Raw genomic sequence first — 15,046 nt, forward strand, 5'->3', positions numbered from 1 at the left:
TATTCCTTGCCTTTTCTTTCACTGGGCAGGAAGCCCATTAATTGTGTCAGTTCTCTTCTGTAGAGCATCATTTTTAGACAAGAACTCAGAACGGTATCTCAATTGTGTAGTATCTTATATTGAAAAGTGTTCTCCTCTTGGGATTGTTCATTTCTTACAGTTGGGATGGGGACCTTTCTGTCCTCTTCCTGCCCAGGGCAGACAAAGGGCACAGGGCTGGGATATGTCAGGTCCAGCTCAGGCACATATGTGTGCCCACCACTCACCTTTTACTGCCTATCAGTCCCATTTCTGTTCACCATCTCCCAACCCATGCTGCTTGGTGGTGTATTCCATGGTGATTTCTTCCTCCTTGCTGAACTCAAAACTTTCAGGGTATAAAGGCAGTACATTCATAAGAACATTGTGACCTTGTTGACTTCCTAGTGTATCCATTTCTCAGAAGGTGGCTGGAAGATGCACATGTTCTGGAAGAATTAGAAAGTGAGGGGTGAGAGTGGGATGGGCATGAACCCAGTGAGAGGAAGATGCATGTCTTCAACATGGCAGACTCACCTGCTGGGCTTGAGAGCCAAGGGGATGCCTGGGCCATTATTACTAAAGCAATCAAAAATAGATGAATAAAATTAAAACTCTTGATAGGATATAAAGGGAAAGATGGTGCAAAGGACATAATGTTCCTTTGTGGAGGAAGATCTCGACTTCGGCTCTGAGGGGAGAGAGGGGAGAAGGTTTCAGAGGCAGGCTGGAGTGTGACTACTGGCTCTAGCATCTTTGGCAGTGCAGGGTACTTGGGCTAGGGGTGGAAAGGAGAGCCCTTACCCTGCTACCCCATGTGGCCTGGCAAGCAAAGGAAGAGTTTTTAATGGAGCTGCTGGATTGCAAATGTGTCACTAAGCCCTCTTCCTCCTCAGGACCCCTATAATTTAAGATCCCGTCCCCTGTGCATTAGCCAAAAAAAAAGCAACAAAGAAAAAGAAGAGAGGTAAGTGGAAAGCAACGTTAGGGGAATAAGACAGGTGCCCTCGGGGCTTTCATGAGCTCATTCTTAGGTCAGTATCTCAGAGCAGCGGGACCTGTTTTCCTTCCCCTAGGGACTCGGACTGGGGCCCACAGGACAGCAACTTTGCCCTCAGGAAGCTTCTTACTTGGTGTGTCCACCCTTCATTCTGTTTTGTGGATCTCCATCCTCTCTTTTTGCCTGCTGCTCTGTAGAACCTGCTCCTATGGGCACAGACTGAGTGACAATGATGGTGTCCAAGAGGTGCACTTGAAAGGGCAAAGTTTACAAGTCAAGTTTTATCAGAACACAGTCAAACATTGATTTACACATTGTCTGGTTGCTTTCAGGCTACAACAGCAGAATCTGAGTATTTGCAACAAAGATTGCATAGCCTGCGAAGTCTAAAATATTTACTATCTGGTCCTTTACAAACAAAATTTGCCTGTCCCTCTAGATCTAGAGATTTCTCACTGGCTTTAAGTGCTTAGCCCTGAAGTGACGTGCATACTCCACTCACAACTCACTGGGCAGCACGGTCACTTGACCCTGCTCAACCCTAGGGGGCCGGAAGTGCATCCTATTACGTGCCCAGGAAGGGGATAACCAGACTCTTGGGCCAACAGTACCAATGACCACCACAGCAATCTACTATGTGTTGAACTCAGTACTAGGGGCTGGATATAGAAAGATAAGACAAAATCCCTGATCTCAAGGAACTCAAGGAATGCCAGAATTGGGGGGTTGGGGGAAATCTAAGTATAGAGTAGATTCAAATGTCCTTCCCTGGAAGATGTAGACTCTGTCTTGTCTAAATTGCCTGAGATGAAAGATGTTTTCTCAGCTTGATGATAGCCAGACCTGGGGACTGGCCAGCTTGGCAGGCAGTGGGAGCGACAGATTCCCCTGATGAACATTTATATCAATAATAGAAGGGTTGTTTAACAGGAATTCTTAAAGGAAAGATGAGATAATTTCATGTTTTGATATTTGTAAAATTGATTCAGTTGAAGCGGGAGCGCTGTGGTGCATATTATTGCTGCTGTAATTTTGGCAAAGATGTGATTCAACTTGGCAGAGCGTCTGGGAAGGGGAAATCCAGGAAGGAGGGAGAGGGTGGGCCAGGAAGCGTAGACAAGGAGCCAGGTCCTGGTGGCCTGGTGGGAGCCGGGAGGGTGGCCCAGGAGCCTCTGCCATAGGGCGACATGAGGAAGAGGAGGCTGCAGGCCGCAGAACCCGAGACTGCTTGGGTTTCTGGCGGTGCTGAAGCTTGCGGAGCGAGTGGGAGTAGCCCGGGAGGGGTGCGTGCGTGTGTGTGGTGGAGGAGAGACATTTAAACATTGTAGGAATGAAGGATAAATTTAAAATCCATCAAGCAGAGTTGAGACAGAATGACAACGTGAGGAACATGAATCACTCTTTCTAGGGACCCACCCAACTGCGTGCAGGGTTGGAAATTATTTTCTCCTTCTCTCCTCCCTACCAAGCTTATCCTGGACCCTTTACCTCCCCTGGCCCTGTCCTCTTGACCCAGCTTGGTGACTGAGTATCTAGCGCCGACCAGCACATTCCCAGGGCCTCCAGCCCAGTATTCCCAAGATGTTTGCTGGTAGGGCTGGGACGACCAGTCCAGGTGCTAGAAATGCGGGAGGAGACAAATAAAGAAGTTATCTCCCACCCTCTCTCCAGGGAGGTCAGAGTCTATTTAATGTTCGCGTCAGGCTTGATCACCTACGCGCCAAGATCATCCTTCCTTTTTTCTTTTCTACCTGCTTCCTTAGTGTGATGAGGAGGGGCCTGGAGAGGCATCTAGGGATTCTGCTTCTTGGGGTAGAAGCAGTGTGATCAATACGGTGGAAAAACTATGAGCTAAATTTGAAACCTGAGCCCCCTTCCAGCTCTGACTTTTATTGCTAAGTGTGACCCTGGGCAAGACTGTCTACCTCTTTGGACCTCAGTTCCCTCACCTGTAAAATGATATGGCTCAACCATTAAGATTCCTGCCCATTTTAATATTCTTTGTTTTTGTGACTTGCGATTTGATAGGCAGTCCAGACTGGGGAAGGTGGGGCGGGGTCTGGAGGGCAGCATTCTGGGAAGATGCCTCCCCTGGGGGCCCAGCATAGCCCTCAGTTCGCAGTGGGTGCTCACTAAGCCCTGTACCAGTGATTTGGACGCCAGGGCTCCTCCCAGCGTCTAGAGCAAATGGTACTTCTTGGAGCCGAGGGGGCATGTGTGTGCCACTTGTGTCACTAGGGGCGTGGTTTGGAACATGGATGGGGTGTGGTTTGGAACTAGGGGCGTGGTTTGGAACATGGATGGGAGGAGGCTGGGAATTCAGGTGTTGGGCTCTTGGCTGGGAGGGAGACAGTCGGTAGAGATCTGGAAAAGGTGCTCAGTTCAGGTTCTCTCAAGTCAGGACTGGCCCCCAGACCTCAGACTTGCTATGGGAACTCTTTCTGAATCCTTCAGTTTCCCTAAATCCTCTCTGCGCATGCTCTCCCCTTTGCCTGTAATCCTCTCCCTTTCCTCGCCGGGCAAGCTCTGCGTAAACCCAGACTGAGGGTCCCTTCCTACACAAAGCCTTCAGGAGGGGACTGGGGGGCCCCTCCTATGCGCTCACATAGCAATCAATCCTAGCACATGGCGTTGTGTGGTCAAATTCACGTTCTTCCTCTTTCTCCCACAAGGAGGATGTGGACTACATCCAGCTCATCTTGGCGTGCCCAGCGGCTGGCACGTGGTGAGCCCTCGGTTAATGTTGATTGAATGAGCGCATCTTTCAGCGGCAGATCCGGCCACATCCTCCTTGGCATGGAAGAGGAGAATGAGGCTCAAGGGAGCCCGCCGAGGCACCTGATTCCACACATGCTCCCCAGATCCTGCGCGAATGAGCATAAGGAAAGGAGGAAGGAGCCCATGTACGGGACCCAGTTCTCCCGAACAGCCTGCCTGTGGCAGTCCTGCGGGAGAGGGTGTGAGAGTTAGGGCAGCAGGTGGTGGGTAGGACTTCCCCAGGGGAGCTGGGGAGAGGGTTAGGGGCATTCTTTCACCACAACGGGCCAGGAGAGCCAGGTAGCTGTCGAGATAGGGGCTGAGAAGGACAGCCTTTGGCATTCTCCTCTCCTGATAGCAGCACCCTGAGACATTCATCACAGTTGCATACAGTTATGTCTTCAACGTCTGTCCTCTGCGCTAGACTGAAGTTCATGGGGCACAAATCAAGTCTACGTTGTTTGACTGTAGACACCCAGCACCTGGCGCACAGCCTGGTCCACAGTGCATGCTCCTGAGTTCAACCATCATTTATTGAGTTCCTACTGTGTGCCAGTTTCTGGGCCAGGCTGGAAGCCTTGCCCTGGACGACAAAGTCATTAACCTCTTTCTCTTCTCTATCTCCCTCGTGCCCACCCCTCCCCTCCCCGCCCTCCCACCCCTTATCTCTCGCCCACCTCCCCGCGCAGAGCAATGTTCTGTGATGGTGCCCGACATGCGTGGACTGAGCCCCGGCCGCAGGCTGCTGGAGCCCGCCCTCTGCCCGGCTGCGGGCGGGAGCCCTGAGCCCGGGGCCGAGGGCCGCCGCCGCCACCGCCACGTCCTGGCCCTGCCCGAGGAGGAGGCATGGCGGCCCCAGCAGTGCGCCCTGCTCGAGGCCGAAGCCTCGGACGAGGCGGGCATGCTGCCGGCCTCCCCGCGCGCCTCCGCCGCCGGCTTCGACAACTTCTTCCCGGTGCAGGAGGGCGAGGGCCCAGGCTGGGAGGGCGGCTCCAGCCCCTTCCTCCCGGTGAGCCCCGAGGTGATGAAGCGGCGGCGCGGGGGTCTTATCGAGCAGCGCGACATCATCAAGGCCCACGAGGCGCACAAGATGCAGAGCACCCCGCAGGCGCGGCGCAAGGAGTGGGAGTGAGTACCCGGCGGGCGGGATGGGGGAGCACGGCGTCAGCCCGGCTGGTGGCCAGGGAGGAGCCGAGGGGGCGTGGGGACCGGGTTGGTGGTCCCGCGGGAACGGATCTATCGCTGCTCCCGCCAAAGAGGGGCTTGACCCTCCGAGGTAGTTCCCTGAGGTCAGACCCGATTGATCTCACCGATCAGCCCTAGGCTGCGCGGAACCTCACTGAGGCTACAGCTGGTTCACTTGGAGCCCGCCCTCCCCATCCCCCCACGAAGTACACCTAGTTTACTGAGAGCCTGGGCAGAAAGCACTGGGTTCTGATTCACACCCTGAGCTTCCCTGAGAAGAGGAGCTCTATAAACCATGGAGAATCCACCCAACTGGGAAGCATCTCTCTCGTTTTTCCCTCCGGAATTGCTGCTGCAACCCTCCTCTTTCTGGTGTCATTCTTGAGTGAATGATTACTTTTGGGGACAGGTCTTCAGTGGATAGAAGAGATTGACCAAGATTTCCCTCCCCCCCCACCCCTCCATGACTTTATTTCTGATCTTTTTGTGTAGAGCAAAAGGATCTGTGTTCTGTCCTGGGCTACCTTTACCCTGATTGATGCTTATTGGGGACTGGGAGTTTACTCCTAGGAGTCATGAAGTAGAGGAAGATAGTATTTCATTTAATTCTCAGTCACTCCACATTTACATCCCACCCAGGGACTTTGTCCTTCGGATGCCAGTGTTTATTCTGCATGTTTGCATGTCCTGTGATCTGTATGTCTTTCTCTCTCTTGCCTTAGACTGAGTTGTTAGATGTTAGACTAGCAACAGGTGTTTTTTGACGGTGCCGGTCATGGTGGAATTTTACCTACCTGCTTTTGGTGGACATCCTGTATGGTGCAAATGGGGGTAGATTAACTGATCTCTGGTGGTCTTTTCCTATGGTTGTTATAAGTTCGTTCATTCAGTGACATGTACCAGGCTCCTGGGATTCAGAGAGGAGTTGGGCACTCAGCACTCAACAGGCCTTCTCTCCTGTTAATCATCTTCCAGTGCTATTAGTTTTAAAAACCTTACATAGCTCTCTAAGTGCCAGCAACATTCTAAGCACCTTACCTGACTCATGTTACTTCTCATCATTACTATGAGGTAGGTACGATTATTGTCCACATTTAACCAACGAGACACAGGGGAGTTAAGTGACTTTCCCAAGGTCACTCTGATAGTTACTGCATTGTTCATGTGGTTTGAGGTTCGTTAGTGATTTGTACCCTGGAAGTCTGGTTCTAGAATCCGTGCTTCTAACTCTGAAGGCACAGTGCCTTTTATATTCTAGTTCTCGCAGTCCTCCTTATCTCAACCACCCATTGAGATGCCATGGCAAGAGCACTGGCTTGGAGGTTGAGAGACATGGGGCTAATTCCCAGGGTGACCTTATAGGTGGTAAGTCATCTCATCATGGCTTTGAAAAACAAGTAGGAGAAAGTAGATGACCATTTGAATACGGTACAACTCTTATGGTTGGTATTTCTTCGTATTCCAGAAGTCCTATATTTTTATGCACCTCTGTCTTGTCTTCTTAAGAGGATGCTGAACAGCTTGAGGGCAGAGACTGTCTTGCACATTCTTCATGTCGCTCAATGCCTGTCATACGACCTAACTCAAGAATTCCTACAACACTCACTGAAAACTTAGCTTCACCATGCCTAGCGATTTGTGAATAACTCTTAGGTCTTTCTCTAAGTTAAACGTTTGCTAGTTGGAGGATGGAGTGACTGTGGGGATGGTGGGAGACTGTGCTTTCATCAGGGCGGGTCCATGAGGAGGGGAGCCAGAGCAGACACACCAATGGCTTGAGGTCATGTCAACCTCTAAGACTAGCGGTAGAGGAGGAGCCCACAAAGGAGGTGAGAAGAAGTGGCTGGAGTGGTAGGAAGAAAACCGGAGGGCACAGGGACAGAGAATCAAAAAGAAGGGTGTGTCAGAAGGAACACCATCTGTGTTGGATGTTGCTGGAAGGTCAAATAAAATGATGATGGAGAGGAATCACTGGGTTTTGGCAATATGGAGGTGACCTTAATGGGAACAATTTCAGTAGGGTGATGGGGCAAGGTTCTAGATGGAGTGGGTTGCGGAGAAAGTGGGAGTGACGTGGCCACACCCTCCCTGCTCCCAGCACTCACAGCCGTCACTGCAGTCTGTTGGGAGATCTCTGTGGTCAATACCACCAAGACCTTTTCCTCACCACAAACTCCCTCCCCACAAGGCTCTGTGCATGCCTTAGTCTGATCCCCTTCCTCCTCTCCCCAAATTCCCAAATTCCCTGATATCGCCCTGGCTAGGACTCATGTTCCATCATCAGCAAGAGCCTTCTCTGGACAGTCCCTTCACCTCCTGTTCTAAGTGGAACCTGCCTCTCTCCCAAGAATGCTACTTGACCTGCAGCCGCGTCACGTGATGGCTGTCTTCCCTCCCACACTGTCTTGTACCCTTGAGCCTGAAGGTGGGGTATGTGTCTCCTTGCTTCTCGCTGTTGCTTCCAGACCATTATTCCTCATACCTGTCCTGAAACGCCAGTTTGGAGCTCGTGGCATCAGACAGCACCACCTGCTGTTCCTTCCTGCTGCAGCCATGTACAGACGCCCAGACCACCCTCCTTCATGCCAGGAAGATTTCAGCTTTTGGTTTACTGCCTCTCTCCCCATCTCTTCTCCTGCCGGCAGTTCTTAGTTATTTCCATATCCACTTAGATAACTCTTCTTGTACCCTGGCCCCTTGGTTCCTTAACCTCTTCTCCCCGATGATTCTGCTCCAGGCTTCCAGCTGAGACCTCATCTCCTTGGCTAGCCTGGACCGTGTCGTAACTGCACTGCTCCACGGTCTCAGTTTCACTCATCCCACTGTCTGACCGTCACCTCCTTTCTGTCCAGTGCACTCCCTCTGGTGCTGCATTTCCAAGATTCTTTAATCTCACTGGCCTCCACAAGACGTTGATCCTATTACTTTGTCACTGCCCCCTCCCCAGCCGTATCCTCATTTCCCATCTTATCAAGTTAAACTCCATTGTAAGCACCAAAAATACTTTCCAGAGAAAAATGGTGACATTTCACTTGAGGTCTCCTCCTACTCTCTCAGCTCTTTCTCCTGCCACCTTCTAAGGTAGAGCCAGTCAGTAGCCGAGGGCCAGGATGCTGGATGACTCCCAAGTTGCTCAGCCCACTTCATGCTTCACCATCGTGGTGATCACTTCCTTGTTTTCACCCTCGACTTCCTTGCCCCTCTGGTGCTCCATTATACTGGTCTGGCAAAACTCCAGCCCTGCTTAAATCCCACCTGCCACCTCTTCTTCACCTGCACCTGGGCAGCTGAACATTGCTATAGCAAAACTCACAGCTGTGCTCATTGGTCTGGCTGTAAATTTGTGACCCCTACCTCAGGTCCACCCTTAGTCCTGCCCAGAAATCCCACTACTTTTCCTTTTTCATCCACCCTCACACTCTTTTAGAGATTAGTTCACACACTTTTCCCTTCATTCTCAAACCCCAACATCTCTTGCCAGCCTGTTCCTAGCTCATGACCACAATTGCTTTCCTACTTCACTGGGAAAATAGAAGCAGTCAAAGAGGTTTGTACGAGCTCTCACCGGCACTGACCACCTGCTGCATCTGGCCCCTGTTCCAGGCCATTCCTCCTGTTTCTGTGGACCAACCCCTCATCACACTCCATGTGGAGGTCTGGTGCCCATGTAGAGCATGATAAGCCTGTTTGTCTATTCGCTCTATCTCTAAATTTTCTCCTACAATTCCCTCTGGAACCCATTCCAATCAGGCTTTTGTCGCCCTCACTGCAGTGAATCGTCCTTTTTTGCCTTTCCTTTTTTTTCTTTTTTTCTTTTTAAAAAAAGGATTTACAAAGGAGCTGGAAAGATAGTGCATAGAGTTTCCATGAAAGAGTCTTCAGAAACCCATTGCATCAGTCCTCTGCTCAGAACCCTCTAGCGGCGCTCACCCCACAGAACAAACCCCAGTCCTTAGCATCGTCTACAAGGCTCTGCGTGACCTCCCTCCTCGACTTTGACCTTGACTTCTCTCCTGCAAAGATGCACAGGCGTCTTTGACTTCATCTCTGTATCTTTCCCCCACTCATCTGCTCCAGCTCTGCTGGCCTCAGGCCATTTCTTGAACCCACCTCACCGCAGGACCCTCGTCTTTGCTGTTCCCTCTGCCTGGAGTGCTCTTCCCCTCAGAGCACTCACCCCCCACTTCACTGAGGCCCCTGCTCAGAGAGACCTTCCTGACCCCTCTCTGTTGAGGTCTCTTTATTGTGCTTTATTTTTCATCATAGCCTTACTATCATTTTCCCAACACACACATACGTGCACATACAAGCACATAGAGATACATGCACAGACACAGACGCAGACACACACACACGTATTTTGTGTGTGTACATTTGTCTCCCTGCACTGAAATGTAAGCTTCTTGAAAGCAGGGACTTTGCTTATTTTCAGTGTATAGAATAATGTCCCATATGTAGTTGACTCGCAATAACTGTTTGTTGAATGAATGATGAAATAAACGCACTGAGGGGAATTGATACCTATTCCAATCAGCTAGCTTCCAGGGAAAGAGGTAACTGAGTTCTCTGGGTCAGCTGTGCAGTTGTGCAGGTTGCTGACTGCACAAGGCCCTCCAGTTGAACAATCAGCAGAGGAAGTGGGGAGTCTGTTCTCTGCCCTCCTTCAGGGCTGCTCAGGACCCCGTGTCTGTGGTGCACCTTGGGGAGATGGAGCCTTCTTCTCTCTTCTGTCTTCTGCCTTCTAGCTTTTCCGGACTTAACCTTTTATAGACAGGCTCCTCCTGGCAGTAGGACAGGGCAGCCTGGTCTTTCTGCAGAGCATGGATTTGCTGCAGTAGGAAATCAGGAAGGAGTCTGTCGGTGGCCCTGCCAGCTTCCTGCTCCTCCCTCCTCAGCTCCTCCTGCTCCTCAGCTCCAGCCCCTCCCTAGGCCCTGTCCACCGCCCACACAGCTGACAGCCTATGGCACACGCACACCACCCGCTTTACAGATCCTGCCTCCTTGGCGCTGACTCAGGACTCTGGTGCCGCACGAAGCAGACTAGAAACCAACCTGGGCTGTTTCCAGCATTTTTGCTTTTGCCTGGGGGAGCTAAATGCTGGGAGGGGGAGTTGGGAGGGTAGGAGGAGACTTCAAGGAAAGGGTCTCCGTTTTCCTGAAGACGGACTGTAGGTCATTTGGATGAAGCAGATTTTCTTGTGTGGAATGTTATTTCCCAAAGAACCTGTTAAAAGGTTTCCTTAGGCCCAATGTACTGGTTATGAGACCTTTTGTTTAACACTTAAGTTTTATAGCTCTAGCAAGTGGGCATGAAACCATGTTTTACTAATGCTGTAATATAATTCCCTCAAGCTTCCAAAATATTTTCATATATACTGTCTTATCTGACCCTCACTATGACCCTATGGACCAGCTATTATTATTTCTAATTTACAGAAAGGAAAATGAGCTGCAAAGCTAGAGGTGGCGTTAGGTCAAAAAACCCAAGTCTTAATAACAGCGGCCGCTATCGATTGAGCACTGGCTACGTGCTAGACGCTTTGCATGTTATTTATTCTAATGGAAATCACAGGTACTATTATAAAGAATGGAAACATTTCATATGGGACTATTATTGCCTTTGGATTTGGAAGAAAGGAAAATATGTGTAACTTTAAAGTCTGCGTAGGTTGGTACAACTTACTCTATGAAGAGGGAAACAGTATTTCCATAATCATAGTACTTATCACGCTATATTGTAATTGCCTGTTTACACGTCTGTCTCTTCCACTAGACTGTAGAGCAGAGAAGTTTGTCTGAATCGCATTGTGTCTCCATCACTTAGCACAGTACCCGGCACGTAATAGACTCTTAATAGATATTTGCAAAATGAAAAAAAAAAAAAAGAAAGATGTGATTTGACACACTAGGAAACTCAGGTTTGACGAGGTTACGTTAGTTGTCCAGAATCTCACAGCTAATGAGGATTCACACCAGGCCCTCTGATTCAACTCCTGTCTTATTCCACGGAGGTGTTCTGCCCACCTTAGTATCCCCTGCAGTGACTACACAGCCCGGGCAAGTGACAGGAACCCAATTCAAACTAGTGGGGTTGATTCTAAACTTGTACACTGTGGGACCTGGGGCTGATTGTAAGCTCTCTGCATTTTTAGAGTGGAGGAGAGTAATAATACTTGCCTTGCTGATCTGTTGTAAATTTTGGCCATATTTATTATATCACATATGCTGGTGTGGGTCCTCAAAATGTTGGTGAGCCCCAGAGTTATTCTGGGCCTCGCCTCTGCCTACACAGTCTCCCTGGGTGACCTCAACCAGGTCCACATATATAGAGATGACTCCCGAATGGAGATTTCTTAAGAACTCTTGACTTTTGTAGCCCAGTGCTAGCCCCGCATCTCCACACTGGTGGTGGTCTAACCAGCATCGAGAACCTAACATGGCTGAAGCAGAACCCTTGACCCTCTACCGACCCCACCTGCCTCCTTGTTCCTATAAATGGCATCGCATCTGTGCATTGCCCCAAGCCAAAGATTCTCAGGATCCTTTATTGCTGTCCTGCCCTTTTCTCCCGCTTCCAATCAGTTGGTAAGCCCTCTACCCACACATCTCCCAAACATATTCCAAGTCTGAGCACTTCTCCATCCCCATGGCTGCCAGTCTCTTCTGTACCACTGTCACTCGGACCACTGCAGTGGCCTCCCTGTTGGCCTCGCCCTCGTGTTGGCTTCTCTGTGATCAGGAATGTGTCTATTCACTCACCAGACAGGGATGTTTATAAAGGATGTAACTTTAGCCGTGATTCTGTGACATAACTTGCCCTCGTACTCAGAGTAGAATCCGAACTCCTTTCTCTGCCTCACGAATTCCCCCACCACCTGGCCTGTGGGTGGCTTCTGGCCTCATCCCGACCCCTCTCTCCCTTCCTCCCTATACTTTCGCCCACCTGCCTTCATTCAGGCCAGGCCCGTGCCGGCTTACGTCTCTGCCCTGGTTCCTCCCTCTGCCCAGAATGTTCTTTCTCCAGAACTTAACAGGATTGGTCCATTCTTGTCATTCTGACCTCAGCTAAAATGACACCTCCTCAGAGAGGTTGCCCTTCACCACATAGTCTAAACTAGACATCTGGTAACTCTGGGTCACATCACCCTACGCAGTTGACTGCCTCGCCCCGCAAGCGCCACGCAGCCTTGTCCCCTCCATAGTCACAGTGCTGGGAGCAATGCCTGACACCCAGGCTCTTAGTGAATATATGTGAGTGAATGAATGATTGCTCAGTGAACAGTTGACATGGTTATAATCATGATCTCGATGCTCACCCGGCCTCTGACAGCCCCCAGACGCGTTATGGGGTCCGGGGAGCTCAGGGCTCTGAGTCTAGACCAGCGTCCGCCCTTGGGGTGTAAAGCCTCATGGGCCATGAAAACCCAGGTTGGTTAAGTTGCAGGTCATCTGGGCACTGTCCTCCTTCACACCTTCCTTTGATCACACTGAACCATGTGTTATTTGACCTGGGGAAAAATATTCAAGCATTCAGGGTTTCATTTTCTTCCTTAGCTAGATTGTGGATGAGGACGTTGACCTTTCTGAAGAACATGCCAAGTGCTTAGTCCAGCGTTCGGTTGTTTTCCCCCTAATGTTGGGTTCCTCACCTTCCAGAGCCGTGACTTGCCATCCCTGTCTACAGCAGGGCGTGGAGGTTTGCTGAAGTCCGTGGCACAGAGGGTGCAGTCAGGGTTGGGATCAGCTGCATAAGTCAGCGGACCCCAGCAGCTCTCAGGTGGCGAAACGAGGAAATGCACAATGCCCAGCACGTGGTAAAGAGTCGGTGTGCACCCAGCCATTTCCTTCTTCCCCTTCCCTTTCCCCTTCCCCGCCTCCTGGTCCGGCTGCCTCATTTACAGATGAGGAAACTGGGGTCCTGAGGGCTGGGTGACTGCTGTTGCTTTACAGAAACCATTCTTCTGATGGCAAGGTCAGTGGACTGTGGTGAATGAAAAGGCTTGGAGGACCCAGCCCTGTAAATCCCACCCATCACTCCCGCCCACAGCCCTGCAGCTGTGCTATCTTGGGAGGTGGGACTGGGGCAGCCAGATTGGGAGAGACGATAACTCAAACACGCCACCAACATTCTCGCCAGCTTTCACACCACACTCAACATCCGTGACAAATTCTGTATAAAAAAACAAAAAAAAAAAACCCCAGACGTCTCAATCTTGAAGCTTTCTGGTTCAATTTTTAAAGCCATGTGGCCAATTTTTCTCTGAACTCTTGAAAGGCAGCTAACCCCATGCAGAACGAGTCAGACTAAGTGGGGATGTCCTTCCACATGCTGTCACTTGCTGGCAAAATCAGGCTCATCTGGGTTAGTTCGTAGAATACTAGAGTCTGTAAAAATGTCATTGCCAGGAGGGCACAGGGGCAGAGTTTTTGCTCAGTTGAATAGAAGTGCTTCGTTGAATGATCCGATATTTTAATACAATTTAAATTTGTATGCTTTGAGGAGGGGCAGGAAGGTCACTGCAGTCCCCATCACTCCCTACTGCCTCAGACAGGGCTGATTCAGGCGGTTTAGAGGACCAGCTTTGCCCCGAAGGCGCTTGAGCAGGCAGCCCTGCAGAGTTCAGCCCCCTCACTCACAGACAAGGCATTTCAGGCTCTTAGGGTTGTAGTATATATAACAGCCTTGCAAAAACCAGGACACGTGCCAATGGAACACAGAAATCATGAGCCTTCAACACACTGCGTTATCACTAGCCAACAACACGTTTGGAAGCCACGAGCCAAGCGGGGACCTGCAGCATATGCCCTGCCTTCTTGGAGTTCTGAGCGGCACAGGGCACCACCCCCCAGCCCACCCTGGGAACCAGCACAGTTCTGGTGACCCCGAGAAACTGGCTTTAGGATGGATGGCCCTTTGGGGGAGCTTCAGCACACATCCTTGAATTTCTTTTTTACCTGTCTTCCAGGGATTTCAAAAAAATGGTCTTCTTCTAGGTCTGTTCTCTAATGACTTTCCTTTCCCTACTTTTTTTTCTCCTTCAGACCTTCTGGCAGTTCTGTGAAAGCTTCCCTCAGAGAGCAGGCTGTGGGGACACGCATGGTGGGGAGCTTAAGCAGCGGGGGTCCCTGTGCAGGTGCCCAGCCCCCTCCCGCAGTGCCTGGTGACTTTCACCCCTCATACCCTCTCTGCTCCTTCGCTGAGCCACTGGCTGCCCTAAGGGAAACCAGAATGTGTCACCTTCTCCAGAGCATGGTGCCAGGAGCCAGCACTTAGTGGGGTCAGGTGAGTCTCTGTTGTCCTGGTTCGTCCCTTCAAGGCCAGGTCAGGAAGGAGGAGGCGGGGAGGAGAATGTGTGAGTCTGAAGCCCAGCTCTCATTCCTGATGTGCCCCAGGTGTCCAGTCCGTGTCTGTGCTTCCCTTTCTGGCAGCATCAGTCTTGTCTGTTCTGAGGGACAGCTGAGCCAATCTCTCCTCCCCGCCACCCGACCATCTCCTCTCTGCCAGCATGATCCATGCCTGGGTACCCTCAGAAGACGTTCAGCCTTCTGAACACGTCAAGATAGGAAGCGATTCTATCCCCTGAGACACCTTTTTGAAGAAAATGGGGAAAGGGGCGCCCTCTACTGTCAGCGGCACAATTTGTCACACTTTCCCTGCTTCTTGAGATAATTTTTCCTGTTTTATGGTGTCCCCAAGTGGTCACTTCTGTGTAGTGCAGCCATTGTCTCTCACTTGGAAGCTTTTCACAGAGTGCTGTGTAGCTGGAATGGGCCGGAGCAGCCTAGGGGTCACCCATCATATCACAGGTAAGGACACCAAAGCCAGAAGATGGAGGGCCTTGCAGAGCTGGGTGAGCGCGCAGGGCTTCCCATCTCCCTCACCGCCTTGCCTTGCCCTTCCTTCGCTCACCTGGATGCCTGGTTCCAGATGAGTCAGGGGTGTCTTTCTCTCGGAAGTGCCAGAATGGATGAAGACACATGTAGAAAAGGACATACTTGGTGCTGAAGATCACACACACATACAGACCACCTGCGGTATTCCGGGTATTGTGATGAGCAAGACGTTTAAAAACATCGCCTCACGTA

General features: G+C 50.8%; 1 protein-coding gene across 1 annotated transcript in view; it reads left to right on the top strand.

The window, feature by feature from the left end:
- The window catches only part of LOC309820656 (antizyme inhibitor 1-like), a gene marked incomplete at both ends in the record, with an annotated part of 140,105 nt that extends 136,358 nt beyond the window's left edge, over positions 1 to 3,747 (top strand). Inside the window, 1 exon segment of the mRNA XM_082651562.1 lies at positions 3,691 to 3,747. Coding sequence (XP_082507688.1) covers positions 3,691 to 3,747 — 57 coding nt within the window.
- Between the last annotated feature and the right edge of the window lie 11,299 nt (positions 3,748 to 15,046).

This window comes from Grampus griseus, assembly GCF_964374135.1.
Source record: "Grampus griseus genome assembly, chromosome: 1".
NCBI classification, from domain to species: Eukaryota; Metazoa; Chordata; class Mammalia; order Artiodactyla; family Delphinidae; genus Grampus; species Grampus griseus.